The 23,868-nt window shown below is 55.5% G+C and overlaps 11 protein-coding genes across 11 annotated transcripts; 7 read left to right on the top strand and 4 right to left on the bottom strand.

The window, feature by feature from the left end:
* Positions 1–534: 534 nt before the first annotated feature.
* BO86DRAFT_410892 (FAD-binding domain-containing protein) lies at positions 535–1,541 on the top strand (the record flags this gene model as incomplete). The annotated part of the gene is made up of 3 exons (XM_025674541.1): positions 535–585; positions 658–718; positions 826–1,541. The coding sequence occupies 3 exons, from the start codon at positions 535–537 to the stop codon at positions 1,095–1,097; spliced, it is 384 nt and encodes a 127-aa protein (XP_025526235.1). The 3' UTR covers positions 1,098–1,541.
* BO86DRAFT_410891 (uncharacterized protein) lies at positions 635–1,925 on the top strand. The gene is made up of 3 exons (XM_025674540.1): positions 635–718; positions 826–1,357; positions 1,415–1,925. Exons 2-3 carry the CDS (start codon positions 1,131–1,133, stop codon positions 1,896–1,898), a joined length of 711 nt encoding a protein of 236 aa, XP_025526234.1. The 5' UTR covers positions 635–718; positions 826–1,130; the 3' UTR covers positions 1,899–1,925.
* Positions 1,926–2,589: 664 nt separating this feature from the next.
* BO86DRAFT_390322 (uncharacterized protein) lies at positions 2,590–4,468 on the top strand. Its single transcript, XM_025672353.1, has 2 exons — positions 2,590–3,390; positions 3,448–4,468. Exons 1-2 carry the CDS (start codon positions 2,770–2,772, stop codon positions 4,321–4,323), a joined length of 1,497 nt encoding a protein of 498 aa, XP_025526233.1. The 5' UTR covers positions 2,590–2,769; the 3' UTR covers positions 4,324–4,468.
* Positions 4,375–9,659, bottom strand: BO86DRAFT_390321 (putative ABC multidrug transporter). Its single transcript, XM_025672352.1, has 14 exons — positions 9,395–9,659; positions 8,799–9,336; positions 8,511–8,731; positions 8,154–8,433; positions 7,861–8,094; positions 7,073–7,788; positions 6,852–7,014; positions 6,425–6,787; positions 6,239–6,362; positions 6,068–6,190; positions 5,944–6,008; positions 5,258–5,879; positions 4,742–5,200; positions 4,375–4,682 (listed from the first exon to the last, which is right to left on the bottom strand). The coding sequence occupies exons 1-14, from the start codon at positions 9,506–9,508 to the stop codon at positions 4,454–4,456; spliced, it is 4,251 nt and encodes a 1,416-aa protein (XP_025526232.1). The 5' UTR covers positions 9,509–9,659; the 3' UTR covers positions 4,375–4,453.
* Positions 9,660–10,508: 849 nt separating this feature from the next.
* Positions 10,509–11,089, bottom strand: BO86DRAFT_390319 (uncharacterized protein). Its single transcript, XM_025672351.1, has 2 exons — positions 10,882–11,089; positions 10,509–10,803 (listed from the first exon to the last, which is right to left on the bottom strand). The coding sequence occupies exons 1-2, from the start codon at positions 10,990–10,992 to the stop codon at positions 10,654–10,656; spliced, it is 261 nt and encodes an 86-aa protein (XP_025526231.1). The 5' UTR covers positions 10,993–11,089; the 3' UTR covers positions 10,509–10,653.
* A 768-nt stretch (positions 11,090–11,857) lies between these two features.
* On the top strand, positions 11,858–13,760 carry BO86DRAFT_316338 (Zn(II)2Cys6 transcription factor domain-containing protein; the record flags this gene model as incomplete). Its single annotated transcript, XM_025668124.1, has 2 exons — positions 11,858–11,938; positions 11,991–13,760. 2 exons carry the CDS (start codon positions 11,858–11,860, stop codon positions 13,758–13,760), a joined length of 1,851 nt encoding a protein of 616 aa, XP_025526230.1.
* Positions 13,761–13,903: 143 nt separating this feature from the next.
* BO86DRAFT_127733 (Kelch repeat protein) lies at positions 13,904–15,182 on the top strand. The gene is made up of 2 exons (XM_025666081.1): positions 13,904–14,206; positions 14,279–15,182. Exons 1-2 carry the CDS (start codon positions 14,047–14,049, stop codon positions 15,136–15,138), a joined length of 1,020 nt encoding a protein of 339 aa, XP_025526229.1. The 5' UTR covers positions 13,904–14,046; the 3' UTR covers positions 15,139–15,182.
* A 351-nt stretch (positions 15,183–15,533) lies between these two features.
* BO86DRAFT_457186 (uncharacterized protein) lies at positions 15,534–18,342 on the top strand. The gene is made up of 4 exons (XM_025677214.1): positions 15,534–15,976; positions 16,032–16,149; positions 16,216–16,794; positions 17,322–18,342. Exons 1-4 carry the CDS (start codon positions 15,824–15,826, stop codon positions 18,143–18,145), a joined length of 1,674 nt encoding a protein of 557 aa, XP_025526228.1. The 5' UTR covers positions 15,534–15,823; the 3' UTR covers positions 18,146–18,342.
* A 266-nt stretch (positions 18,343–18,608) lies between these two features.
* BO86DRAFT_420062 (S-adenosyl-L-methionine-dependent methyltransferase) lies at positions 18,609–20,117 on the bottom strand (the record flags this gene model as incomplete). The annotated part of the gene is made up of 6 exons (XM_025675177.1): positions 18,609–18,931; positions 19,049–19,494; positions 19,562–19,685; positions 19,731–19,755; positions 19,811–19,873; positions 19,926–20,117. The coding sequence occupies 6 exons, from the start codon at positions 20,115–20,117 to the stop codon at positions 18,609–18,611; spliced, it is 1,173 nt and encodes a 390-aa protein (XP_025526227.1).
* A 668-nt stretch (positions 20,118–20,785) lies between these two features.
* On the bottom strand, positions 20,786–21,603 carry BO86DRAFT_127685 (uncharacterized protein). The gene is made up of 3 exons (XM_025666080.1): positions 21,317–21,603; positions 20,902–21,240; positions 20,786–20,827 (listed from the first exon to the last, which is right to left on the bottom strand). The coding sequence occupies exons 1-2, from the start codon at positions 21,518–21,520 to the stop codon at positions 21,034–21,036; spliced, it is 411 nt and encodes a 136-aa protein (XP_025526226.1). The 5' UTR covers positions 21,521–21,603; the 3' UTR covers positions 20,786–20,827; positions 20,902–21,033.
* A 574-nt stretch (positions 21,604–22,177) lies between these two features.
* Positions 22,178–23,420, top strand: BO86DRAFT_291982 (ceramidase; the record flags this gene model as incomplete). The annotated part of the gene is made up of 7 exons (XM_025667389.1): positions 22,178–22,230; positions 22,281–22,293; positions 22,361–22,421; positions 22,507–22,650; positions 22,712–22,993; positions 23,065–23,182; positions 23,294–23,420. Coding segments are annotated over 7 exons (798 nt in total), but the record flags the coding sequence as incomplete, so codon positions are not given.
* Between the last annotated feature and the right edge of the window lie 448 nt (positions 23,421–23,868).

The following is a 23,868-nucleotide window of genomic DNA, read 5'->3' as shown; positions in this document are numbered from 1 at the left end:
TTTCCCGGCAGCACTTGCTGGGATATACCTATGCGGTCCATGGACCGACAGGCATGAGAACCTTACCACCTCCACAAGAAGCATCACATAACCTCTCTGAACTAGTTCCAGGAAAGCCCATGGAATCCTGTATATGGTGATGGAGAGAGTAAATGACGTCACGGCGGCATCGGCTCTGATTCTGCTTATGTCAGCGCAGTTCTGCGCTCCTGGCGCGCATCCCCTCCTGGACCACGCTGTTCGTTCTGCTAGGACAAGCAGATACGGTAGTACGTGCATATCTACGAGGATGATGAGAGAGAAAAGCTAGAATGATACCTAATATATGAAGGCACCTTGTTCTGAGGGTTGATACATCGCTGCTTGTCAGCCGATTTCTGTCCGAGAGATACAGACCAAGAACGAGACCATCGCGATTCCTGAGAATACTAGAGGCAGTCTGTTTGTACAGTGTGATACTTCACCCAGACACGGTGTACGGCCTGCTAATAGGAACTAGTAAAGAACGAAGTTTACATGGTGTCAGCTCTCAAGATGTATCGAGGGGATCATCGCATGCGCCAAGATTCTGCGACCAATGCCACGGTTTGTTGCACCATGATGTCCCCATGGATATCTTTTTGCTGATGCACCGTCTACGACGCTCTCTCGAGTCAGAACCTTGGGGTCTGCGGGGCTCGCTCATCCAAGGGGGGAATTGGAGGGCTGGCGTTGTCAGGTGACCACCACTCTTTTCATATCAGTCTTGTTCCTGGTCCATCAGTCTTCGCGAAGTAAAAAGACATATTGCGGTAGGAAAAAATCAAAGACTAATCGAATGCAAAGGCGGCCTGTCCTTCTTCTCCTCCCGCGAAGGCCTAATCAGCGACAACGTCTTCAACTACGAGATTGTCCTCGCATCAGGCGCCATCGTCCAGGCTAATGCCACGGACAACCCGAGTCTGTGGAAGGCACTCCGCGGTGGGGGCACCAACTTCGGGATTGTCACCCGCTTCAACCTACCAACCTTCCCACAGGACCCCTTTTGGGCCGGTGTGACCTACTACTCCCCCGCCTCGTTTCCGGCCCAGATCGAGGCGCTCGGGCAGGAACTCTAGAATCTTGGGGCGGAGGCTCTGGACACTCACTTCATGATTAGTACGGGGTACGCGGCCATGATGGGCGGGGCAATGTGTATGAATCAGGTGTGCTATACGGGGGCTTTGGATACGCAACAGCAACCGCCGGCGGTGTTGCAGAGGTTCTCCACCGCGATTGAGCCCCAGGCTCCCCTGATTAGTTCCGTGGGGGTGCAGACTTTGTCGCAGGCGGCACAGGGACAAGCTTCGGCGGCGATGGATCAGCAGCGTTATGTTCCGTTCATGTTGATATTAGCCACAAGCCCAAGCAAGAGCTAATTCGGATGAAATGGCAGATGCGCCTACTTCAACACGACCGTGGAAGCGGACGCCAACACCCTGAAAGCTGCCGCCGACCTCTACATGGCGGCCCTGGGGCCCATCCACGGGGTGGAGGGCCTGATCTGCTCGCTGACGCTGCAGCCCTACCCGACCTCCTTGCTGGAGAAGTCGGAGCAGCAGGGCGGGAACTCGCTGGGTTTAACGGCAACGGAGGGGCCCCTCGTCCCGCTGCTCTTGCTGAGCTACTGGAAGAACTCGAGTGATGATGCCGCCGTGCTGGGCGTCATGCAGACGGCGCTGGCGAAGATCAAGGCCGAGGCGACCGCCCGCGGCCAACATGTGCCCTTTGAGTTCCTGAACTATGCGTGGAGCTCCCAGGACCCTGTTACGTCGTATGGCAGCGAGAACAAGAGTCAGCTGCAGGCGGTTAGTCGCGAGTTTGATCCCGAGGGGGTCTTTCAGAAGTTGGTGCCAGGCGGGCTCAAGTTGTTTGCTTGAGGTGGGGAGCGTTGGTATAGGGGACTCATGATTTTTTGCGGGCTAAGTGGCCGACAGCTCAAAGAAAAGGGAATTTGAGCGCTGCTTCTATATCTATATCATTTCCCAAACCTGAAATCTTTCTGCGCGTTCAAGGGCCCTCCGTCGACTATTCAATGGCCTCCGTAGCTGATTCCGGCTGTCCCGCAATAGCCGCACGGACCGGTCCGCATCGGATTCATATTCTCCCCGGACAGGGCTGCTTAGCGGGTTGTAGGGGACTGCGCTCTTAGTGTAATGCAGGATGGCTAAGGGACTATCTCATAACATGAGGGTAGTACGCAGGAGTCAGGGAACGGCAAAAAGCGGTACATGTCATAAATTACGGAGTGAAGAGAGCCTAAGAATTTTCCAGTTTCGTTATTTGTCTCCTACCTTCTTGATTTTCAAAATGCAGAACTATGCAAACCTAGGAACATCTCGATTTGATATCCATGATCATGAGTCAGATTCCGTATGATTCCCTACAGCCCCAATAAGCCCTAGAATAGGGGCTCGGGCTGAATCGGGCAGGACAGTGCTCCGGGAAGCTCCGAGAGACCCTGGCCCCATCCGGAGTCCGACGGTCAGTTACCCTGGTTTTATATTGGATCTAGGACTATTCTAGGCTGATCATTAGGGACGTAGCAGTACCAAGTCAAGCCAAATGATCGAAAGAGGCAAGGCGAATTCATTACCACAAGGATGAGTTTGCTAGTGGATTAAACGTAGGTCTTGCTATGACTCGGTAGTCTGTGCCATCTGCTCCGGGTCTTGTCCTTGAACTATAAGGTAAGATCAGACAGCTAGGTCTATCGATCAAGTCTTCCAATTTTCGATCGACCTGTCCCCAATGGCCCACCGCGCCCACCGCGCCCACCGCATCCCCTGGCGCAGCCTGACCTCGCACCTCACCCACCGCGCCCCAACCCACACCAGCCCCGATACCACCATCGCCAACCTCTACTTCCGCTTCCTGCCAACCCAAGCCCAAGACCTGGGCCACTTCGCCACCTCCTTCGCCCGGGCACTCAACGAAGACACAACCGCCGCGCGTCGCCGATACGCCCCAAAATACCTCCCCCCGGCGCGCGACGAGCTCCTCCTCGACGACCGCCTAGCCGCGCGCATCCACCCCCTCGCCTTTCCCTGGCACCACTCCAGGTCGGCCGAGTCGCGAGAGCACATCCAAAAGACGCAACAGCTATGCCAACATGTCGACAGCACCACCGACTTCGCCTGCGGCTGTCCGCTTCCCTACACCGAACGCCGCGCCGCCGCGTTTCTGCGCCCGTACCAATGGAACGGCTGTTTCCAATTCGCAGAGGTCAACGGCGACGGGTTCTTCAACCTACAGGTCGTCAGCACGCTGCTCGTGCTCGGGGAGATGGAGATCATCTTCCGGCTGTGCGCGCATCCCGAGATCGGGCTGAAGGAGTGGATGCGCGTGCAGGACTGTATATGTGTTCCGCTGGTGAGTATCCCTTTCTCTTTTGTCAATTGATATCTGTGGGTTCTGACCTGCGGCCAGGCTGCGTTCGATCACGGGTGGGGCCCGGTCTTCGACGCCGCGCTGGAGATGTATCTCGTTCTGAATACCTTCTCCTGCTTCCCGGAGTTACACTCCTCGTCTTCAGCGTCAAGGTATGCGGACGGGAGCAGGGGCTATGTGCCCGACTACCGCGCCACGAGGATGTACCAGCGCCCGGCCCACGAGTGGACGGATGCCTCGAAGGCGACCGAGATGTCGCGGTACCCGCACCGCCAGTTCCTGGGACTGGCGCCGCGGTTCGACTACGCCAGCCGGGTGCGCATCGAGGACCCGGAAGTTCCGCTCTTCGAGGATCCGTTCTATGACGAGTGTCGCGCGAAGGATGAAGAGGGGCGGCGGGCCCGACTGAAGCGGCTCTGGGAGCAGGACGAGGGTGTCTCCGTGGACGCGTTGCTGGCAATTGTGGGCGAGGCCAAGGAGGGAGATTGCTTCACGTACGGCGAGCTGCCCTTCACGCTGTTCCTTGCGTCCGACACGGCGGGTTTCCGTCCGAGTGAAGAGGATACGGCGCGTGTTGAGGCCTATCTCCGCGAGCGCGGCGTGCCCGACGACTGGGTGGCGGAGATGACTACATTGCGCGAGGGCAATGAGCCCCGATCGCGACTGCCCGTGCCGCATGATCCGCTCCACGAGCGGAACCGCACGCAGCTGCGACGGTATCTGCACCGCTGCTGGCAGATTATGGTGCGGTGTAATATGCTGGCAAGGGAGCTGGGGACGGAGATCAATTGGGCGCGGCAGGTGGTCGAGGCTCTGGAGAAGCTGGTTTCGTGTCCGCCGGGGATGAAGCTTTCCAAATATCGGTATGATTATTCGGAGGAGTTGAAGCAGTATACCCTGCAGGGAGAGGAGTAAGGAGGTATCTGATGCGATCTGTGCTTGGGACGAGGAGTGGGGTTGTATGGCCCGAATGTGTGTAGTATTAATCTTCTCTGTATAGTATCATGACTTCATGTATAGTTTTATCTATCATCACCCCTCCGCATCAATGACTTGAACCCCCGTTTCCGGACTGGTAGAGCTGGCGAAACAGAGAATCACGACCCAACAGAGCAGCAGGGCTATCCAGCTCCACCAACGCACCGGCATTCAAGACCGCGACGCGATCATACCGATGGATCAGCCGCAGGCGATGCATCACCGCCAGCACCGTGTGGGACGCAAACTCTGTCTCGATGACCTCCTGCATAATATCCTCCGTCTCGTGATCCACACTGCAGACACGGTTCAGCCCCAAGCACCCATAAAACAAACCCTGAGGGGAGAAACATACCTGCTCGTCGCCTCATCGAGGATCAACACCTTACTCTTCCGCACCATCGCGCGCGCCAGACACAGCAGCTGCCGCTGGCCCAACGACCACGAGGTCGGCTTCATCGCCATCTCCAGCCCGCCCTCCTTTTCGATGCGCTCCCACAGCCGCAGCCGCTGCAGGGCCTTGATGATCGCCTCGTCCGCGGCGCCGCCGAACGGGTCGATGTTGAAACGCACGGTGCCCGTCATCAGGAACGGCTCCTGCGTGATCACGGTCAGGTTCGCGCGGATCTCCTCCCGCGGGTACGCGACGAGGTCGTGGCCGTCGATGCTGACGGAGCCCTCCTGGATCTCGACCATGCGCAGCAGCGCCAGGATGAGGCTCGTCTTCCCGCTGCCCGAGGGGCCGCAGATGGCCACCTTCTCGCCGGCGCGCACGGACATCGTGATGCCCCTGAGCACCGGGGTGGAGTCCCGTCTGTAGGTCGCGTTAGCAATCATACTCCTGATGTTCGCTGAGGACTGGGTGACGCACGAATGGCTAGCCACCACATCCCGCAGCTGGATCGCCCCGGCGTGCGGCCACTGCACCGGCAATGCCGGCAGGAGCTCCGGGTGACGCTCCTCGGGCTCGGTGGTGGCGGCGTAGGCCTTGACGCGCGACACCGCCCCGATCGAGGTCTCCATCTGCGTCCAGTATTTGACCAGCAGCATCAGCGTCTGGTTGAAGGTCATGACGATGACCAGGGCGACGCCGACTTCGCCGGGGTCGAACCTTTCCCGTAAAAAGACCACGGTCGCGACGAGGATCACCGCGAGGATCGTCACTAGGATGTCCAGCACGAAGCCCAGGCACTGCTGCACGCAGTACAGCAGGTAGACCGGCCGCTGCGAGGTGTTCAGCAGCGCCGTGCACGCCGCGTCGAACCGCTGCTGCCACGTGAACGCGCGGATCGTCGCCGCCCCGCTGACCAGCTCCAGGAAGTGCGTGTACAATGGGGCCTTGGCTTCGATGTCGAGGAACCGCAGCTGCCGCGAGGTCCGTAGGTAGAATTTCTGGGTCATGTAGACGATCGCGGCCGCGAAGGGGATGGCTGCGGCGAGGTATTTGGCGAAGATGGCCAGGATCACGAGTTTGACGAGGCAGGTGGAGAGCACTGGTTCTCGGGGTTAGACTGCGAGGAGTGAGGCAATATAGGGCTGGAGGGGTCAGTGACATACTTGCGATCACGTTGAGTGCTTCGACAGGGAGGCGCATGTCGATCAGGTCCATGTCTTGGCTGAATCTGTTACGTGCGAGGGTGGTTAGCTCCGAATGCAAAGGCATGCTGGCGCTGGTTCTGACCTGTTGGTGATGCTGCCGATGTCTGCATTGTGGAAGAATTGGAAGGAGGCACGGAACGTGCTGGTTAACACGTTGTCGTGCAGCTTGATTGCCGAGCGGGAGATTATGGTCACAATGGTGATCCTGTTCGCATTAGACAGTTGGTTCAGGTCGATGGGGGATATCGCATACCAGCACGTGGCAACCAGCAAGATAGCCCCCGACAGTCCAAAGAAGATATAGACTCCCAGATACATGCCCACTTTCGAGTTCGGACTCTTCTCGTTTGCCGCCGTCCACCAATTCACCCATACGGCTACGAATCCATGTCAGCGAATCCTCCGGAGACAATGCAGAGCCCATCCTGTATCAACTTACTGGAGAATTCATTGCAGAAGGCCCACATAAAAGCGAACACCAGCGACAAAACGATATTCAGGCGCCCGGCAGCACTGGCGTAGTAAGCGTAGACCGCAAAGTCTCCAGTCTGGCGGCTTTGATCGTCTGTGGCGTCTTCATCGGCCGAGTCGAGAGCTTCTGAGTTGGTGTCGTGCTTGTCTACGTGTTCAAGCTTGTCGAAGTCGCTGCTGGAGTCGCTCTCGCTGCTAAAGACTTCCGAGACGGTTACCTTGAGATTGCGCACGAAGTCATTACTTTGCTTAAGGGTGTCAAGTGGGCCGGTTTCGATAACCCGGCCTTCACGTAGCACAACGACCGTGTCTGCGAACTGAAGAAGGAAACCTATATCAGAGAACGGTCAGTACAGGCACATGTCCTTTCTTTCTCGGGCTTCCAGGTACTATACCCGAATGCGTTGCAAGCACGACAGTCGTCTCGAAGGCACGGAACAGCCCGCTTTCTCCGAACAAGCTGCGCGCAATGTTCTCTGTGGCGGTAGCGTCGATGCCACTGAAAATGTCATCGAGCAGCACAACTCGAGGTCGGGCGTACAGTGCTCGCGCCAACGCCTAACCAAACAATATCAGTGACGATTCTATCAGCAGATACCGGCCGTAAATCACCTACAATGCGCTGTTTCTGCCCCCCACTCAGGGTCAGTCCATTGCTGACAACTGGCGTCTGATCCCGGCGCGGCAGACGCGCCATGTCCTTCTCCAGCCCGCAAGCCCTAATCACCGTCTCGTACCAGGCGGAGTCCATCAGACTCGATCCAAGAATGTTTTCACGGACGGTCTGGCTTTGCAGCCATGGGGTCTGAGCGCAGTAGGCGATGGGAGAATTGTTTCTGGTGACTTCCTCTCCGGCCGATACCGTCTCGCCCAGTATACTCTCGATCAATGTTGTCTTTCCGCTACCGATCGGTCCGATTATCATGGTTATGGCGCGACCTGGAATCCTCAAATGGATGTCCTGTAGCACCGGGGCAGTTGTCTGACCCCAGGCGAAACTCTGGCCAGTGAACTCGACTGCACTTCCGTTCTGCTGTGGTGCTTGCTTCTTCAGAGAGCTTAAAGGGATACCGTCGTGGTCTTGCTCTGCTTCCGACTCATCGGCGTCAGGCGATTTGCTGCAGTACTCCTGGATCCGGTCAAAACAGCCCAGACATTCCACCACAGATGGGACCGACTGGATGAAGGTCAAGACTGGGGTTGTCAGCAGTGAGATCAGCGATAGAGAGGTAAAGGCTTTGGCAGCGAGGATGGAGTTATTGTGCTTGGCGAGGGCGATGATCACGTAGAGTGTGAATGTCGCCATGGGAGCCAGGTTAGAAGGTGAGTTTGCTGTTTGGATTAGAGAGTCTTGTCAGCATTCATTTCTGGTGGGTTTTCCAACATTGAGAGTCGGCGACATACACAGCACCACACTCCCGATCACCAGTTTCCGAAACACCGTGGAAGCAGCCACTTCAGCATACCGCAACCCCGCGATGATCGCAGACATCCTCGGGGAGAGTCCGAGCATCTTGACCGACTTGATGTTCTCCAGCGCATACGAAGTGAATCGGATCCGGTCTTCCACCTTTTCGATCCAGACGCGTTGGGCGGTGTTGCTGGACGCCGAGAGCTTGAACGTGCAGCCAAAGAAGACTGAATTTGATTACTATCGATGCCTTGTCTTTGAGATAGGGCACTTGGGGTCTACTTACCAACGACCATCACCACCGGAACTACACTCGCAACTCCCAGTTGCCTGGCAAGCAAGAAGATGGCGACGGCGATGTCGATCAAGCAGGCCCACAAATCGTGGATAGAGAAGAAGCCCGACGTGATCCGCTCGACATCCGTACCCATCAGGGTCACTCCGGTGATCTCCCCAAGGTCGACCGCCCTGGTTCGCACGGTTTGGTGGTGGACGAGGGAGATCAGTCCGGCGCGGAGACGGACGGTAAAGCGGAAGGTGTGGTAGCCAGAGAGTGCGGTGAATACCTAGTCATGGAACAGTATCAGCAAAAGCATGATGCAGACACACATGTACTTTCAATCCAGGCAGGGACGCAGCCTACCGCCATGCCTGTGTACACGATCGCAAATGCCGCGATCAGCCCTTTTCCCGAGTCCAGGGCCGCGTCTCTATTACCGACCCATGTCACGGTCGCATCCACCAGAAATGGCTGGCAGAAGGTGAAGCCCGTCAGCAGCAGGCGGGGAATGACCGCTGCGAGTAGTGCGCTCAGGTAGGCTCGCGTCGAGGTGCGGAGCAAGGCATACTTTGCGGTTTTGTTCTCTACAAGCCCGAGAACATCCCCAAGTTAGAACCAGACACGAAGCCCCAGGAAACGACGTAACATTACCAGTCTGCGACCAAGCAGCTTGAAGCTGGCGGCCAACAACCTCGCTGCTCAGCTGAGGATCCAGATCGGGCAGATCATGGACTGAAAGAACCTTGGAGTAGCCCTGACGGAAGGTCCCCGCCAACCAGGCGAAGCTTGCAAGCTTCCAGAACCCGCTAAATGGCTCTGGGGTGGCGGGCTTTGCGGTCTTTGCTGTCAGAATTGATGCTTTTTCGATCGATTCCAGGATCAACGATAGGAATGTGAAGCTGATCCCGACGGTGAAGATAGCGGCGTCCGCCGTGGCGACGCGCATGAGCCACAGCGTCCGCACCCGGGCGATTCCCAGCAGGGTGCGAGCGGAGAGATAGACAATCAGCAGCGTGGAGGGCTGGATGCAACGGCAGTGGCTTAAGTAGGACAGCCAGATCGCACTGGCGACCGCCACCATTTCCAACACATCCGCGGCGAGTGAGGCATCGTGCCCGGGGGTTAGAGGTTGCGACTGACGAAGAGCTAAGAAAGCAATTTGGACGACAAATAGTGCCCCAAGTGTCACCTGAGCATGTTAGTATCAATGCTAACTGTATTGTAGGAACAGTGCGGAATCAACATACTAGCTTGGAAGCCAACAGGGCAGACCTCTTGATGCGACGAGGCTCGTGCCAAAGCTGCCAAACCGAGATTGGAAGAAGCAGCAGGAAGAGAGCCGCGGGCAGGCACGCGAACATCAAATCTTCGAAATAAAGTGTAAAGTCAAACGAGCGACAGGCGAGGCTGACCCGAGGGCCAAACACAGCATCGCCGGCACTCGTGCATTGTGTCGACAGAGACGCCATATTCTATCAGTGGTTGTCCAACAGCAGCGCTTGCTGACAGTTGCCACGTCTGACCAGAACTATTAAGCTTCCATGGCACAAGCCAGGAATACTTATATACTTGACTCACCTGTCATCATATCGCGCACCATGGCGAAGGAGTTGTGCTTGGACGCAGGATGGAAGGGTAAGCATCGGACTCCGATGGCGCCTGTGGCCAGTGAAAGCCGCGTCGAAGATTAATCTACTCCGAGTGGCTTGAGGGTGCTTTGCTTATTCGCTAATTTTACTCCGTCTCATGATAGGCAACCATGATCTGAACTGATAAGGCCCCGAGCCACAATGCTGTGGCTGATGCTTGTAGGAGGATCGTCTCACCTGGGCGCCACAGCCTTTACGAATCTTGTACAGTACTTTGGACGGCATGAAACGGCAAGCGATGGATTGGTTCTTTGATATAAAACTGGATTATACTGACTTTCTGTCGCGTTGTTAGTTTAGTGGTCGATTTACTCGATCAGAGGGATCAGGGGATCATGATATATCTATTCGGAGCTTGAATGATATCAGTAGAAAATGTAGAATGTGCACACGAAATCATGGATCTTAACCCACTTTCCTTGGAAGCTGCCAGCAACACCGGCAAAGCTTATCAGCTAGCTTCAGGAATGCTTATGCTAATTCCACCCAGTCATGACGATGGTGCTTCTACATCAATCTCCCGATCGGCGCAATCCATCCTTGAATACCTCAATTTTGGGCTGGAGATAGGGAACGGCTTGTCAAGGAGTCAAGGAAACATTTGATTCACCCGGTGCGTGTCAAGAATTAACCAACCTTGCGTCAAGGATGCATGACAACCACATAATCTCCTACAAATGCGTCTACATGATTTCGAATTGTGTTCGAGAGACAGACAAGCAGATTAGAGTTTCATTGTTTTACATTTCATAATACATGGGGCAACATGACATCAATCATTCCTCCCTCGCTACAAAAAGTACTTGTGTACCGTCACAAATACCATATTCATAAGACGTTCCGCCATGCAAAATCATCTATTCATCACCAGTGTTGTGGATCTTGTTGGGTAGTGCGCGCTCGAGCTTCTCGGGGACGGCCTTCTGGATGCTCTTGGGCACGATGGAGTCTTCACCGTCATTGAGGGCGTGGGTCTGGCGACCAGTTCCGGAGCCGGTGTCGTGGAGCTGATGAAACATTGTCAATCACTATTCCTCGGAAATGGACAGGCACAACGGCGGCGGAAAGGATATCGTTGGCCATACCTTGTTGGGCAAGGATTCTTCGAGACCTTGGGGAGCTTTCTGCTGGACCTTGTCGGGGACTCTGGAGCCACCGGTGGCGTGGGAGATGCCCTGTCCGTATTCGTTCTGCATGATGAAGGGTATGTGATGGTTCAATGGGAATTATGTTCAGGACTTTGTTGAAGTGTTGTAGATAGACTCGGTATAATAATGATATGTTCAATTCAATTGACTGTTGTTAAAAATATGATTGTACTTCCAGTTTGACGGGTTTTATAGATGTATTGTGGCTGTTGTTGCTGGTTGAGGGCGTCATCATGGCTTCACCATGCTGTAACTACGATGAGTAAGGGATAGTTAAGGTTTGTGGCCGATCATTGGCTACTAGCAAGATGCGGAGAGGATAAATGGCAACTGAACCAGGCTTCATCTCAGTAAAAGGCCTTATTGAGTTCATGACTGTCTTGATGATGCATCATGGCGAGATGTGGCAGTGACCCAACCCTTAGATTGTGTGGCACAGATACGTATCTCTGAGATCAGGGGGGTTAGCCCCGATTATCTCCGACCTCCCGCGACGTCCGCCGATGGTCTAGACACCGCATTGGTAGATCGTATCGATCGGCAGCCAGATCAGGAATTGTGATTCATGCATAATTCAACGAGTCGTAGAAATATTCTTCCGAGTCATCATCCTCCCCGGTTTACAAGATGAATGATCCCAAGGTGCGGACTAAAATGCGTATTGTACAGTACCTACATGTGCCTATCGTATTGACGCGTTACGTCAAGAGCGGGTGAGTAGGCGTAATTTATCGCCACAAAAGGGAAGATGGCAGTGCAACTCGTGGTACCGGTACTGTAACCGAGGGTCAGGGCAACCTCCCGAGTTCCTGGCTCCGAATCTTGACAGCCCACACTCCACTGCCGGGTTGCAAGATGCCAGAGAAACAGCAGCCTTACTATCGACTCCGCACCTAACATGCCTCCCAATGGTATGACTACGACTATTACAAAGTCACGCAGGATAACTCGGAAGCACTCAGGCTGCACGTCATGCCGGCGGAGAGGTAAAAAGGTGCGTCTGCCATAATTGTGCTCCATGGATCGTCAGTCTGATGTATTGCCAGTGCGATGAAACCAAACCTCACTGCCGCGCCTGTGTCCGGTTATCGCTGGAGTGCAGTTACGGGGTGAATTTGACTTTCCGACACATTGGCCAAGCTACTTTTCAGCGACATACGCAGGTGATTGTCGCGTCACCTGCGGCGGCAAATCCCGCCGCTGTCTCGAGAAGGGCTCGTAGTGAAAACGGCCCGCCGGCCAAACCCCGTCTCTTCAGTGACCTCACCGCAGCTGGAATTTGCCCTTCTCCAGATCTTGGAGATAGCCTTGAGGTCCGCTACCTGAACCACTTCCAGGATCATGTACGCCATCTGCTGCCCGCGTTGTCGATGACGTCTGTGGGGGAGATCGTCGACGCCCCCTACCTTCGTGCCGCCGCTGCCTGCATCTCGGCCTCCAGCCTTTCCATGCTCAACGCACAGATCCAGAGTCGTCACCGTGTGGATGACCATCAAACTCCTGTGTTTAGCCCTCTGGTCGATTCCCGCCATCATCGCCAAGCACGCAATTACCATGACCGCGCACTTCAACTCTGCCGCACCGCGAGTGCAAGCGATGTTGCACACAATGCAGCCTCGATCCTGCGAACCCTCGTTCTCCTCGCTTACTACCACCACGCCTCGACAAACCATCTCAATTTCCGGCTAGCAGTCTGGGACACTCTCCGATTTGTGTCACAATGCCGGGAGCAGATCATGCGCTCCCCGGACGGGATCGGGGCCTTGCAGATGTGGCACCGCCTGTGTGTCTCCCATCGCCTGTCGAAGCCACCCTCGCTGCTCCTCGAGGGTGAGGGGGTCAGCTCGTTCGGCCCGAACTGCTTTCCAGATCCCACCGACCATCTGTATCTCAGCTGTGTGTTGGGGATGAGTACAGATGATCTCATTCACGATATCTTGGTCAAGACTATGGAGATACGCTCCCGGCTGATTGTGTTCCGTTCGGTAGCCAGCACGTACCGGATCCAGGAGTCGTCGAGAGACATCGGTCGCGTCGCGCATAAAGTGTTGAATACTATGCTGGGCAGATGCTCTACACCGGACGAGTATGACGAAGCACAAGAGGGTTTTGTGCGAGGTTCCCACTTGCTGGGCTTGTTGACGGTTCAGAAGGAACGGCTGGAGGTGTGGAGGTCGCGTGTGAAAGAGAGCAGGTCGCTCGGCAAAAGCGTTGTCGGTGCAGCGACGGAGGAAGTATCGTGTGGTGATACCTCGATTCCCTGCCACTGGGCATACCCTAGCCATCGTGATGCGATGAACGCGATCTACTGTATCCTTTGCGAGATGATGTTCGAGGAAGCCCACGGGGCGTGCCTGTCTGATGGGTCTCCCACCGACCGAAACTCAGCTTCTCCTACAACTAAGCTTGACGACTTGGCGCACGGCGCATGTCAAATTATAGGCACGTTGGACTTTACGACATCGAGCACGGCGGATGTTTACACGTTCAGTCTGGCAGAGTGTCTTCTTCAGCTTGTCTTTCTATGGCGATCCGATACCCTGTTCGACTACATCCTCACCATTGTATGGCCGGAACTTGAAAGAAAGACCAGAGGCTTCGAGCATTCGCACTATCCCACCCATCTCGCTAAACGCATCATCTCGCAAATCTCGGGATACTGGTCCCAAGCACGGGCGGTGACGTTGGTTATGCCAGCAGTGCCCGAAGACATCTCGAAATTGAAGCTGCTGGACATCAATCAGCCAATCGATGTGGTGGTGTGCGGACGTGATGCGGATGGCACGGCATGGATGGAGAAAATCCCGCTTCGATGATCTGGGAGAATTGAGGGTGTCCATCAAAACCGACGGTCGATCAATTTGATCAATGCCAAGACCATAAGACCATTGGCTCTAAACCCCATCGGGGCAATTTATACGCCCGTATCAGCTTTACAGTGATACAGAGCCGTCAGACCCACCCCCAGCGAGCATACGAGTTCGACCCAGGAAGTATCATCGGCTATATAATCGACTTCACAGGCCACTGTTCAGCCCTCAAAGCAGATACTCTTTCCACTTCTCATCATTCCATAACCCTGCGACAACAAATCCAGTCACCATGGTTCGCGCTGTCTGGACCCAGCTTCTGTCCGATACCTCGATCAAGAGGTCATCGCAGACCCTCACCATCGTAGGCGACAGCGCCTACATCTACGGCGGCGAGCTGCGGCCCCGCGAACCCGTCGATTGCACCGTGTACTCTCTCCCTTTGAACTCCAGTAAGCATGCTCTCACTTCCCATCTCGAATTTCAAAATGTATAGTCCAGAACCCAAGACTCACCCCAACCAGCAGCACACACCACCCCCACAGCCATAAGCCAGACCTCCACCTCCACCCCTGCCCCGCAACCCAGGGTCGGCTCCGCCGCGACCGCCCTCGCCAACAAACTCTACATCTTCTCCGGCCGCGGCGGCACCGCCATGGCCCCGATCGAAGAGAACGGCTCCTTCTGGGTCTTCGACTCGATCGATAGCGACTGGACGCAGCTCACCCCATCCGATCCGGACGCGCCCTTCCCGGTAGGCCGAAGCTACCACGCCCTGACGACCAACGGCACGGACACCATCTACCTCCACGCCGGCTGCCCGGCCACCGGCCGCCTCCGCGACCTCTGGGCGTTTGATGTGGTCGCCCGCCGCTGGCGCGAGTGCGCCCCGGCCCCCGGCCCGGCCCGCGGGGGCGCCTCGATCGCCTTCGCGGAGGGGAAGGTGTACCGGATGAATGGGTTCGACGGGACGAGCGAGCAGGGCGGGGCGGTGGATGTGTATGATCCCGTCGCGGATGCGTGGAGTACGCTTGCGTATGTCGCGGATGGGGTGTCAGGCCCCAGTGCGAGAAGCGTGGGGTGTTTGCTTGCGGTGCGGTTGCAGGGGCGGTCGGCTTTGGTGACGATGTTCGGTGAGCATGATCCCAGTAGTTTGGGGCATCAGGGGGCCGGGAAGATGCTGGGGGATGTCTGGGTTCTTGATCTCGAGGCGGGTCGGTGGGTGCTGGTTGAGGTCGAGGGGGACCAGCCGGAGCCGAGGGGGTGGTTTGCTGCGGATGTTCTTGAGGGCTGCACGTCAAGTGTTGTCGTGCATGGAGGGTTGGCGGAGTCGAATGAGCGGTTGGGAGATGTGTGGCGGTTGGAGTTGGAGGGGTTGGCTTAGGATGGCTTGCTTCTTCACGCGGTGGTGATATTGGGGAACCATGTGTTTTGGAGGATGTCTGAGGCGGTCATAGGGGTTGTGGCTCATGTTATACACCGCTGACCAGGTACCAGCAGCAATGGAGGGACCTAAAAGAAGTCCAAGAATGTACTGACAAGATCAATGAGTTGCAAATGTTCATCTTCAAGTTTGTTCGCTTACTGTGATAACAAGTAAGTAGGGTTGTTTTAGTATCGGCAATGGCCGGAGATCTCTGGGCGCGTTACATTTACAGAGAATCTGCTGCAGCAGCCCTTTACCATGCCTGAGGCCGTCAACTCACCACTTCTTCACTCTCTTTTTCCTCGGCTTCTCCTCTTCTCTCACTTACTTCGCTCATCTACTCCCTCATCTACATCCTCATCTTCTCTTCACCCTCTCTTTTGCCTTCCATCCACCTCGAACTCGCGTCACTTCTCATCCATCTTCGTGTCAACAGAAGGCGAACCCGTTATTCTACACACCTCTCATAGTTTGACTTGGATTACCGAGGCTGACTAGAAACAATAACATCCACACCAAAGTCTCATTCCCCACTCTCTAACGACGCGTCCAAGCTCCGAGTCTCCACCTTGCCGGCCCAGTCCTTTAACAACACTGTCTGACCATCTCACTTTCAGTTCCAAGTCACTTCTCATCTCTCAAAATGTCCAACAATCCTGGAATGTTCGAGGATGCCAAAGCAGGGGAGCTCTGCGACCTGGTGCTGGAGTGTGATGGGGTGAGGCTTACCGTCCACAAGCTCGTGGTCTGGAATCAATCCGAGGTGATCAAGACTGCCTGCAGGAGTAATTTCATGGTAAAGCCAGCTATCCTACTGCTTCCAGTGAACTGTCGTATCTGACCCCAAGAAGGAAGGTCACACGAATGTCGTCCAGATCCCGGGCTTCTCCTTGGTTACTGTGAAGCGGATGGTGGAGTACATGTACCTCGGAGACTATAGCTTGGACAAAGAGCTCAAGTGGGATTCAGGTATGTACTCCTCCAGCCTGTGACTCTCCTGCATTCGGGCCTTGGCACATTCTAATTGGTTTCAAGAGCTGGCGCAGACTACCACAGAGGCGACTTCAGATTCGTTGACCGCTGCCGCATCCAGCACATCTCCCGACACCACCTCTACAGAGTCGGCAGAAGAGACTACGGACCGATCTCAGAAGGTTACCAATCCCGCACCACCCACAATCGCGGAGGCCCTGCGTCCTCACCTCGAAATGAGTATGATCGCGGGCTACTACATCATCCCGGCGCTGGAAACCCTAGCACTCGAAAAGATAAAAGCGACGTCTTTGAAACAGCCCTGGTCGCCGCATGGATTTGACAAGTTGGTTGCAGAGGTCTATCCACTAATCCCTCACGGGGCGACTCAAGGTCATCTGCGCGCCATGGTCGTTCAACACCTGGGTGATTTCCCAAGCAATGAGGTCCTCTTCCCAGATCCATTCTCGCGCAATGTTGTCTCGATGCTGAGGCACCACGTGAACGAATACAAGAAGCGTGCACTTGCCTCTGCAGAACAGACATGTGACGTGAATGCAAAGCGAGTCGCGACGGAGACCCAGGTCCGGCAACTGAAAAACAGCTTGGACAAACTCGGCGAAGTGAATCGATGCCGCCACTGTAAGAAGCCATTCTTCGGCCATGTCAAGGTCGAGGGCAACGACAATTTGACGTGCAAACTCCAATGCACCCAGTGCGATACCAGACATGCTTGACCACCGGCGCGAGGCTTGGGGATTATATCTGAATCTGGGTCCCATCGATGGTAGAATGGGCTCGGGAGTGGGGTTCTGAGATGATAACGAGCCTTATCGAATTGAGTCGCTTCATTTGTCTTTGTATGTGCTTCTACTCAGCTGATATGAAATTTACCCCGATTCTGTGCGATGAGCCTTCTGTTGTATAGCCAGCTGAGTCATCCACTCATGAGAAGAGAATCACGTGTTTCAGGCACCAGTGGAGCGGCAGCCACCAATCAACTGTCTATCGGCAATGCCAAAGGCGATCAGAGTTTGTCGACCATCACGTGGCCCTCCTCCCCGATAACATGCTATCAATAAATAATCTATCGCTACCTCGCCTCCTAGCCCCCCCAAACAACAAGCATAATTAGAAAATAATAAACCACCTTATAAACATGGACCTAGACACCCAGCCCACCTCATCCGCGCCACCAGCCACCCCCCAAACCCAAAACCCAACCCCAGCTCACCCCCCACCAGCAAACACAAACACAATGCACGAACTCCCCATCCAACCGCGGGGCCTCCTCTGGCAAACCAACTTCATCACGGCCGCCCACGAAGCCGAACTACTGCACCTCTTCCGGCACGACCTGGAGTGGCCCGCGCGCCCCGGCCGCATCTCGCTGCACTACGGCTACACCTTCGACTACAAGACCTTCGACATCGACCCGGCCATCCCCTACCGCCCGTTCCCGGCCTGGCTGATCCCGTTACTCCCGGCCCGCGAGCCCCGCGCCCCGGATCAGGTCTGCCTGCAGTACTACCCGCCGGGGGCGGGGATCCCGCCGCACGTGGACGCCCACGGCCCGTACGACCAGCTCTACGCGCTGTCGCTGGGGAACCCCGTGCTGATGGAGTTCCGGCGCGGCGAGGACCGCGTGGAGGTGGACTGCGAGCCGCGCAGTCTGATGTGTATGAGTGGGGATGCGCGGCTGTTGTGGACGCATGGGATCAAGAAGCGGAAGACTGATGTTGTACCCGCGGAAGGTGGGGGGACGAGCGTCAGGGTGCGGGGGGAGCGGTGGAGTATCACGTATAGGTGGCTGAGGGAGGGCGGGGAGTGTGAGTGTGGGGATTTGCGGCTCTGTGATACCGCGCAGCGGCGGGCCGGCGTCGAGAAGGAGAAGAGGTCGGTCGTTGCGTTGCGGGAGGCGGCGGAGGCTGCTGGTGGTAGTGGTGGTGGGGATGAGGGCAAGGAGGAGGGGGAGGGTGGTGGCGAGAGTTGAAGCATGGTGGTCTGGTTTTGGTGGTGTATTTGTATTTGCAGCCTCATACCCTAGCTTTTGAATTGTATGGAGTCGGTTTGGTGGGCGGAACTTCAGGATTTTGTTTTGATTTGGTACTTGGATAGTGCTTTAATGGCCATCAGGCAAATCAATTTTGAAAGATCTTATGTGTATAAATATTGTTGGAAGGATTGGTGATATAACAGGTGTCTGTCATAGTCTAGGCGTAAGCAGTGTATTTTCCACCTAGAAGGTCTAACATTTCTGGAACTTGATTCCCGTCCTGGACCATGGTGTTGAATCAAGCAAACGAACATCTAGGCTCTTACAACATATCATAGACTGTGCTCATAGACTGTGCAAGCCCCGCGCATCGACTATCACCTAACTTGACTGTTTGTCATCATTGCAATTACCTAACATACTGTTGCTTCACGCTGTCAACCCGTCGATACACACACCCCTAACTGTCCGTACTCAACTTCGCCTCAATAACACTCTGCGTCGCCAGCGGCGAACTCCAGATCTTCACCACGCGCAGCCCCACCGACGCCAACAGGTCCTGCCACATGCCCTCGGTGCGCTCGAACGCCGACACGAGCACCATCATGGTGTGATCGTAGCCCGTGGCCTGCGGATGCGCCCCGACCGCCGGAATCACATGGTCGTGGATCAACAGGGTGCTGTACCCGGGGGTCATCGCATCGCGCAGGTGCTCCAGGATCTGCCGGGCCAGCGCATCCGACCAGTCGTGCAGGACCCCGTGTAGGTAGTAAGCGCGCGCGCCTGTGCATAAGTTGAATCATGTGTTAGCCATATTCTTCGTCCCCGTACACTTTGCCATTCAACCCAGACCCTCCTCAGTGTGAACACAACCAAGAAGAAAGGGGCGGGGGGGCATACCCTTCACCGGCTGCGGCGTGAAGAAATCATGCGCCATGGCGCGCACCTCGGCGGGACAGATCGCCTGGCGCACGACCTCCGGGCGATCCTGCAGCACCAACCGCCCCGCGAGGCCGGGCTTCTTGCCTAGGAACTTGTTCATGTCGTGGCCGACGTTGCCGCCCACGTCGACCAGGAGCGGGGTCCCAGACTCGTCGGGCTGGTCGTCCGCCAGCCGGTCGTAGGGGATGATGTCCAGCATGCCCGCCTGCTTGGCCATGACGCTGCCCATCACGTTGTTGAAGACGGCGCCCTCGGCCGGGTGCTGGGCGTAGTAGTCAAAGAGCGAGCCCTGGAAGTTCTTCGTGTACTGGAAGATGCCGTCGTTCGGGTCGGTGGGGTTCTGGTACTTGGTCTTGGCGAGGTATTCGGGCATTTTGGCGAAGCAGGGGTTCACTGTGTCGTGGCTGGGCGTTTGGTTTGGGGGTTAGTTTCTCTGTCCTGGGGGTGTTAGGGGACTCAGCGGGTACGGACAGAAATGGGATCCAGGCTCCGAAGACGGGCTCGAGGAGGGATCTGCTGAATGCGGATTGCTTGTAGTGGTCGGCGGAGACCTCGATGATAATGTTGGTGGATGCCAGATTGCGGAGAATGCGACCTACTCAGGGCTTAGAGTCGTGGGCAGATGCAGATAATGTGTCACTTTGTCTCACCGAGAAGGATGGGGTCTGATCCGGTCAGTTCAGCAAGCTGGGCGGTCGACTGCTCCGCCTGTTCTCCTACTTGGAGCCATTTCTCGAAGAGCTGAAGGTCCTGGCTCACTTTGAGGGCCGCGGTCAGGGCAGGCTGGATGAAGTGTTAGCATCGCAATTTCATTATCACTGGCCAGCGATTCTACCTGTGTAAGGCAAAGACGCGCCACGGTATCCCACGAAGTTTCTAGGCGACTGATCAGAGAGTACGCCTCTCTCAACGCTTTGACACGGTCGCCATCGTACGCAAAGGACGTGCGGTCAATACTTTTGATTGACTGAGTAAATTGGTCCACATCCACGTTAGTAGCAGGAGTCGAGTCGCCGGTTGACGCCATTGTGATTCAGCAACAGACGGCTTCGGCAAATGTGAAGAAATCGATCGGACGGGGTGCAGGGGGGGGGGAAGTACTGTGTATTTCTGTCAGGGGCGATTGGGTCTAGGTCTTGCAGCCTGTCAGCTACCCCTCACAGCACTAGAGGAAATAAGTTTGGCCCAGCGCAGGTCGGCGACCAACGAGCATATGCGCACTGATAGTCGGTAGCGGGGCCCGGTCAATCGGGTCCACGCTGATGGTGGAGATCGTCAGACTTAGGGCCCGCCCACCGCCACAGACTCTTCCCCTCGCATACCGCGGCCCAAGTGCTTGCTGCTGGGTACATATATATGCCGATCGATGCAGTACTAGCGTAATCCTTATTGGAACTCTCGACTGCTCTTGATCAATATTGGTTGCCCTGCTCAGAGGGATGCTTATCGCATTCATTCTCATGTGTCTTACGCTGCATGAAGTGAGACTCCGAAGTGTCACTGACAGGTCTTTGAACTGCATGCTGTGACTCTTGATCAGTGCCCCTATCTGTCACTATAGAGCACTAGAAGCTTCCCCCGCGTAGCGCAACAATCAAGGCTGGCATTCCACATTCCACGGACTCTATGATGCGACCAGGGTCCACACATCGGCCACCTCCCTAGATCAGACGCCATCGTCACAAGTTACCCTCGCCGTCGGATGTCAAGCCAGAACGCTTTCGCTTTCCATGTAATCTGTGGTGGGTCAGTTGCCTGTCAAGTCTCAGTTGACGAAGTGATCGTGGCTAATAGTCGTGGTCCACTAACACGGATTTGGTTCTCATGCCGAGTCCAGCTGCTGATAAAGTGTCTAAGCATCAAGAGACAATTCTTCATGGATGATAACTCCATTTGCGCTTCCGCAATAAAAATGCCGGTGGTAGGTGGATAGTCGGCGGAACTCACTCGTCACTCTGAGTGCGACGAGAGCGTGAGAACCCATCATGCACAACCAATGCTGAAATATGGCAGACCTGGTTATTCGACGGGTCTATGGCTGCAACAAAACTCATGCCGTAGTAAGCATATGAGCCCTGCAGGTTCGAGTATTTTATTATTGGCGTGATCAAGAGCGCGTGAGCGAGCCAAGCGAGGTGGATGGCACTTATCTGCGGGCAGGGTCAGACAGCCCGCTTTCGGCCGACAGATGAGCATGATGGTGCAGAATCGGACTGTGGGTCGTACAAGTCGTCTTTTCTGGGGTGCAGGAGGCTGTACGACAGTATCAACCTGCCGGGTACCAGATCCTGAACACAAGATAGGGATTCGCGGGAAGGCAATCAACGCCGCAACATGGATGCCATGCGAGCCAGGGTCCAAGATTCCAGATCCAAGTTGGCTGAGAGCGGGTCGAGCCGTAGTCACCGCCCGTCGCAGCCACAATCCCATGTGACCTGAGCGTCAGCCACACCACACGCTGTGGCTTGGGCAGCGGACCGCAATTGTGCCGACCGGGCGGGTGACTTATTGGCCTGAATGATCTCTGTGCCTGTACTACCTTATTTATCTATACCTGCTGTTGCGGTACGACATCACCATGACTGTTAAATTCTATTCAGCCATGTGTCTTCGCTAACCACCTGATTCGTGTCAAATGACGAATGACCATGTCTTTGCGCAGTGATTCAACTTGTTCTCTGCGCGTTCTTGTCACAAACACCGAGGTATGAAACTTACAATACAATCCAGGAGCGATGTAAGCTACCGTGGACCTAAAATGTACTGTGTACTGCCAGTATATTGTTGGACCCAACCTGTGCCAACAAGAAGACAGTCCTGGGATGAGTGACCAATATGGTAGGTATGGTTGGCTGCCGGGACGGGCACAAAGCTTGTGATGCCAAGCCCGTGCATAAGAAGCTGAGTGGATCCTCAGTTGCCCTGCAGTGCTCGAGTCCTCGACACGTCGCGCTTCTCCTCACAAGGCAGCGACAAGCCAGCCTCGGGATCCGCCGAAGTTCTCTTCCATTGTACCTTTACACCCACCACAACAACCTCACTCACTTACTTCCTCACTCCCGACGTTCCCAGGGTCAATCTCCCCAGATGGATGTATCGCTAAAGGACCCTTTTTGGGGCCCGCAAACATCCTACTTAAAGTAAGCTTCTCAACAATCACCCGATCACCGCCGAAACTCACACGCTATAGCTTTTGTGAAGAGGTACAGTCCATGACCCCATGGGCGATCAACCCTTTGAAAGGGCAGGAACTCAAGCCCCAGACTGTAGGACTATGTCGTCACTCGCTATGTGGCTGAATTCATCAACACCTGCAGCAGCCTCATCTACAGTGCGTCCAGGCCCCAATCAAGGGGCAACATGCCCCGAGGTCTGATGCGCACCAGCTAACATCAAGCACTGCCACACATCCGCAGTCCTCTATGGAATCTACGGCCTGAGCCAGCTGCGATCCAAGCCCACGGCATCCTTCGCCCGGGCGATCCCCTGGTTCGGTCTGATGGGCGTGGGGATCTGCTCGGCCGGGTACCATATGACCCTGAAATACCACACGCAGATGTGTATGTCACCTGACTTGATTGAAGGCATGCCTCTACCTCAGACTGACCATGCTGAATCCAGCGGACGAGCTCTCGATGCATCTGTTGACCACGCCCCTCGTATATCGGGTCCTCACGTTCCAGGTGAGCCCGCAGTGGCGGCGTCTCATCGGCATCGCGCTCGCGCTTGAGTTCACCACCGTCATGGTCGTCCACATGGTCATGGACGAGTTCCTGCTCCACGCCGTGACCTTCGGGGCGGGGGCGTTGCTCATCGCGCGACGAACCATGCAGATCATCTCGCAACAGATCCCCAACCCCGCCATCAAGCAGAAGACCCGCAACATCGGGCGGTTCGGGATTTGTAAGTTGTCCCCTCCCTTGCCACATCGACGCTTTCCATCCCCAGCCGGGCGGCTACTGACAGAAGCACAGTCTGTTTCCTCTTCGGCTATTTCGCCTGGCTAGTCGATGTGTGGGCGTGCAACCACTTGACCCGCATCAGGGAGCTGGTTGGTGCGCCGGTCGCATTTTTCTTTGAGCTGCATGGATGGTAAGTCTTTCGCCCTTTGTCAGTCATGGAGGCGAGAGATTTGCGAACGCTTAGTCCTCCTATCATCAAATGCAATATCCAGGAGTAAAAGCTAACGGTCAAACCGGGTAGGTGGCACTTCTTCACGGCTATCGGTGCCTATGTCGCGGTCGCAGTGGTCGATATGATCACCTCGGGTGAGGTGCACACCGACCCCACGCCCCAGCTCGCCTGGCCGGTCTCGCTTGCCGCCCGGCTCATGGGGCCTGATGCAGCGCAGCCCAAGAAACAACATTAGGGATCCTCTTTCTTTTATTGGTCAGACATGAGTGGGCGAGGTGCTTCATGTCATCCTAGTGTATACATTAGATGATGGAGTCAGAGTTTCGGACGGAGGGCGCTTTCCCGGTAACGTGCGTCCATGGCAGCCTTTTGGGTGGTAAAGGTGGGAGATAAAAGATACGTCTAAGGAAATTGGCGGAGAATCTCTATCTACATGGGAAGGGAAGCTCTTGTGCGCCTAGTGCATTCACTGGCTTCAGTGCAAATAAATAGACGTCAACCTGGTAGTTGTCGACCACTGTATGCAATCCTCGAGGGAGCAGATGTAGATATACATTAGGCGTAGATGTAAGGGCTGATTCTTGAAATTGATGCCACGCACTTTTTTCTTCGTTCATAGAGGCGTCTTTTTTTTTGGGGGGGGG

Source organism: Aspergillus japonicus, assembly GCF_003184785.1.
Source record: "Aspergillus japonicus CBS 114.51 unplaced genomic scaffold BO86scaffold_35, whole genome shotgun sequence".
Classification (NCBI taxonomy): domain Eukaryota; kingdom Fungi; phylum Ascomycota; class Eurotiomycetes; order Eurotiales; family Aspergillaceae; genus Aspergillus; species Aspergillus japonicus.
This window is presented reverse-complemented; position numbering and strand designations above follow the sequence as displayed.

What these genes read in the sequence shown, in the direction of transcription:
- BO86DRAFT_390319 (XM_025672351.1), bottom strand. Translation starts at nt 10,992, where the DNA reads ATGCAGAACGAATACGGACAGGGCATCTCCCACGCCACCGGTGGCTCC. An exon ending in AAGAATCCTTGCCCAACAAG is followed by an intron (nt 10,804 to 10,881) that starts GTATGGCCAACG and finishes ATGTTTCATCAG; the next exon opens with CTCCACGACACCGGCTCCGG.
- BO86DRAFT_410891 (XM_025674540.1), top strand. Translation starts at nt 1,131, where the DNA reads ATGATTAGTACGGGGTACGCGGCCATGATGGGCGGGGCAATGTGTATG. An exon ending in GATCAGCAGCGTTATGTTCC is followed by an intron (nt 1,358 to 1,414) that starts GTTCATGTTGAT and finishes ATGAAATGGCAG; the next exon opens with ATGCGCCTACTTCAACACGA.
- BO86DRAFT_127685 (XM_025666080.1), bottom strand. Translation starts at nt 21,520, where the DNA reads ATGGGATTGTGGCTGCGACGGGCGGTGACTACGGCTCGACCCGCTCTC. An exon ending in CACCCCAGAAAAGACGACTT is followed by an intron (nt 21,241 to 21,316) that starts GTACGACCCACA and finishes CCCTGCCCGCAG; the next exon opens with ATAAGTGCCATCCACCTCGC.
- BO86DRAFT_127733 (XM_025666081.1), top strand. Translation starts at nt 14,047, where the DNA reads ATGGTTCGCGCTGTCTGGACCCAGCTTCTGTCCGATACCTCGATCAAG. An exon ending in CTCTCTCCCTTTGAACTCCA is followed by an intron (nt 14,207 to 14,278) that starts GTAAGCATGCTC and finishes CACCCCAACCAG; the next exon opens with CAGCACACACCACCCCCACA.
- BO86DRAFT_457186 (XM_025677214.1), top strand. Translation starts at nt 15,824, where the DNA reads ATGTCCAACAATCCTGGAATGTTCGAGGATGCCAAAGCAGGGGAGCTC. An exon ending in CCTGCAGGAGTAATTTCATG is followed by an intron (nt 15,977 to 16,031) that starts GTAAAGCCAGCT and finishes GACCCCAAGAAG; the next exon opens with GAAGGTCACACGAATGTCGT. An exon ending in AGTGAATCGATGCCGCCACT is followed by an intron (nt 16,795 to 17,321) that starts GTAAGAAGCCAT and finishes ACATGGACCTAG; the next exon opens with ACACCCAGCCCACCTCATCC.
- BO86DRAFT_390322 (XM_025672353.1), top strand. Translation starts at nt 2,770, where the DNA reads ATGGCCCACCGCGCCCACCGCGCCCACCGCATCCCCTGGCGCAGCCTG. An exon ending in ACTGTATATGTGTTCCGCTG is followed by an intron (nt 3,391 to 3,447) that starts GTGAGTATCCCT and finishes ACCTGCGGCCAG; the next exon opens with GCTGCGTTCGATCACGGGTG.
- BO86DRAFT_390321 (XM_025672352.1), bottom strand. Translation starts at nt 9,508, where the DNA reads ATGTTCGCGTGCCTGCCCGCGGCTCTCTTCCTGCTGCTTCTTCCAATC. An exon ending in TCCGGTGGTGATGGTCGTTG is followed by an intron (nt 8,095 to 8,153) that starts GTAAGTAGACCC and finishes AATCAAATTCAG; the next exon opens with TCTTCTTTGGCTGCACGTTC. An exon ending in ATCGGCAGCATCACCAACAG is followed by an intron (nt 6,009 to 6,067) that starts GTCAGAACCAGC and finishes CGCACGTAACAG; the next exon opens with ATTCAGCCAAGACATGGACC.